Raw genomic sequence first — 3,231 nt, 5'->3', positions numbered from 1 at the left:
AATTTTGCAGCAGGAGTGGAGGTGTAGTGCTCAGAAACAGTCACAAAACGGATCGTGCTATATGCATTAGCTCTTTAGTGCTTGCTCACTCAGTGAACAGAAATGACTTCCGCAGCCTGTAAAAGAGCTGCAGCTATTGTGTAAAGAAGAGGACCCAAGGCTGGACCCAGCCAGCCCTTTAGGAGAGGCTGGCCAAGCAACAGTTCTCTCAGAAAATTGTTTCTGCTCTGGAATAAACTCTTCTGCTTGCCACCTTTGTAAAGGTCCTGCCTGCTGAGCAGCAAATCCCAGTCTACTGACATGAGTGCTGGAGCTACAGAGAAATATCTCTGGACAGTGTGGAAGGGGTAGGAGGAGTAAAGTTCTCAGAGCTCACTTGAGCTAGTAATGTTTTAAATAAAAGAGAAGTCTCTATGCAGATAGATCAAGCCTGAGAGATGAGGGATGATCCAGAGCAAAAAAGACCTGAGAGTAAGGTCACTGCAAACCCTAACTGAGCAATACCTGGTGCTCAGTGTGTATCTGTTGCCTTTTTCTGCATCATGAGGAGCTGTGAAAGATTTGACCAAGCAGTGAAGGAAAGGTGGCTTCCAGGGTAAAAGGCTAAGTGCTGAAACCTGGAGATCATAGGTTTTTCAGAGTTAAGTGGAAAGTTCTGTACACACACCTCAAGGTCAGCTCACTCAGGTCTTCTCAGACAAACAAATCCTACTGCTTTGTAACAAAGCAGGGTAAGGGAGAATTTCCCAAAGACATCACTTCAAAGGGAGATTATTTAAAGGATTTATGCATCCTTTGTCTCACAAGTTTTATCAAATCAATTACCTTATCGTCAAGGAGTGCACATTGCAGCAAACGTGATTTCACTTTCTATTGTCTCGTTTGTATGTCAAGAAACAGACCCTGGCTCCTTCTTAAATTACAGGCTGCATACCCAGTTTTGTTCTTCCCTTCACCTGCTACACACAGGCTTGTGCTAGCACTATCTTTAACTGTGTTTCCGACTGTCCCCAGGTCAAAAACGTTTCCAGGCAATTCTTGAAGACAAGGATCAGCCAGCAACGCCTAGCCCAGCAGGAACTCTGAGAAGAATGTGGTGACCCCACGCTTAGCTACTACAGCATTAAACAAATAGGTAGAAAGGAAAACTCAGCTTAAAAGAATGAAGGGAGATATAACTCACAGGCATGCCTTACCCTGAGAGCAGTCAAGGCCAAAGAAGCCATCGTGGCAGTAGCACTCTCCTGTGTCACAGAACCCATTGCCACTGCAGTCCCCAGGACATCGTTTCTCACTGCAGTCCTCCCCAGTGAACTCCTCATAGCACTGGCAGACCCCTTTGGCTGTGTCGCAGATCCCATTGCTGCTGCAGTTCTCAGGGCAGAGCTGATGGCTGCAGTCCTCACTGAAGAAAGGCTCATCACAGATACACTTCCCACCATCGCAGTGCCCATGACCACTGCAGTGGCTGGGGCAGGTGGGGTGAGAGCAGTCACTGCCCTCCCAGCCCTCAGCACACTTACAGCTGCACGTCTCATAGAGGAATGTCCCATGGCCACTGCAATGTGAGACATCTGGCCAGAGCAGCACCAGAATGCACAACAGCAAGCGTGACACACAGATGAGAGAAAATAAAAAGAATAAAATTAGGAACTTAGCAACAGACAGGTAGTGCAAAAGTGTGCTCAAGGTCATTAAAGGGAAAGCATAAATATCATCAGAAAATATGGGCTGAAAAAGACCTGAGGACATCACCATGTCCATCTGCCCCAGGTCCAAAGAGGGACCAGTTCCACTCTTGCCTTTCCCAACACATTTGTCCATAGCTGGCATGAATGCACATTCTATGACTGCTCCAGAAAGTCAATTTGAAAGCTTTTCACAACCTCTGACCTCGATCTTCCTAGTTGTAATTTAAGCTCATCATTTCTCACTACAGTTATAAAGATGTAGAGCACATTATTCTCATCTGCTATACACCTGTATTTTTCATGTAAGCAAAGACTTAATACTTCTCCCTGTCTCCATTCCCCAAACAACATTAGTTTGTTAAATCTTTTCTTTGAGACCATGTGGTATAAAACTTTGATCACAGACAGAGCCAGTGGCCACCACAAAAATCATCAAAAACTCTGATCTTCTTTCAGTCAGTTATCAAAGAGGAAATAAACAGACAAATTCTCAACTGCAAAATTACGAACGCAAAAGTGAGAAAGGAAAAGACAGCACAAGCAGTGCTTCCTTCATCCTCCACCCTCATGTCCTCCAGAAATACATCCACTGATCCTCCCACCTCTGTAAAACTCAGGAACCTGCTCCCTTCCACTTCTGGGAGATAACTGGGGAGATTTCCCCTGCACTGGTTTCAGAAATTGTATGTACTACCACATTTTGGGACCTTCGGGTCTGCTTTCACATCAGAGAAATCAGAGCACCTTGACATCTGTAGGACTAGGACATTTCACTCACAGAGAACCTCCAATAACTGTAACAAATGCATTCCAGTCCCCAAATCTCTGCAGTAAATAGTCTGTTCCTAGGATGTATGAACAGATACTGGAATTCTTACTTACCTCGGCTTCCCCCACAGCACCTCTCAGGGCTGCAAACATTTCTCAGCTCTGCCATTTCTTTCTCAAGCTTCTCTATCCTTTCAAGCAGACCTTTAACATGGGTCAAAGTTTCACAGTCCCCTTTGGGTGCATGCACATGGATGTTGTGCCTAAAGATTATATTCTGCTCTTCATTTTCCTCAGCCTCTCCAGGATATAGCTGCACCCCACTGTTGTCTTCATACTGGAATGGATCTGCCTCCACCTTAATCTGTGAGGATGTGGGCAGGTTAATCTTGTAGGTGTGGCTGAATGATGTTCTTTGACCATCGCTGGTGCAGTTGTGAGATGCAGTATGTTGAATAGCAGATGTCTGAAGGGCACAGCACAGCAATATCCCCACTGGAAAGGCAAGCCAGCTCTGGAAATCCATCTGGCAGGTTCTCAGAGGGAGCACTGAATCATTAAACAGCACAGATGTGTTCTAAGTTGGTAAGTACCTGGAAAAGAGTCACATCGGATGAATTAGATACAAAAGAACTCCTATACTCCCCCCCAAACTAGGAGCTTTAAGTTTGCAAATTTCAAGTAAGACTTAGTATCATGGTCCACCACAATTATTAATTATGCCATAGTACTTCTTATTCCCCTGCAGTTACAATGGATATCATATCAGTCT

The 3,231-nt window shown here is 45.0% G+C and overlaps 1 protein-coding gene across 1 annotated transcript in view; it reads right to left on the bottom strand.

Moving 5' to 3' along the window:
- Window positions 1-2,985, bottom strand: part of TNN (tenascin N) — a 21,251-nt gene extending 18,266 nt beyond the window's left edge. The window contains 2 exon segments of the mRNA XM_010019738.1: window positions 1,197-1,574; window positions 2,574-2,985. Of these exon segments, the coding sequence (XP_010018040.1) occupies window positions 1,197-1,574; window positions 2,574-2,985 (790 nt within the window).
- Between the last annotated feature and the right edge of the window lie 246 nt (window positions 2,986-3,231).

Source organism: Nestor notabilis, unplaced genomic scaffold (assembly GCF_000696875.1).
Source record: "Nestor notabilis isolate BGI_N333 unplaced genomic scaffold, ASM69687v1 scaffold31128, whole genome shotgun sequence".
NCBI classification, from domain to species: Eukaryota; Metazoa; Chordata; class Aves; order Psittaciformes; family Psittacidae; genus Nestor; species Nestor notabilis.
Note: the sequence above shows the minus strand (reverse complement) of the source record. Positions and strands in the feature narration are given on the sequence as shown.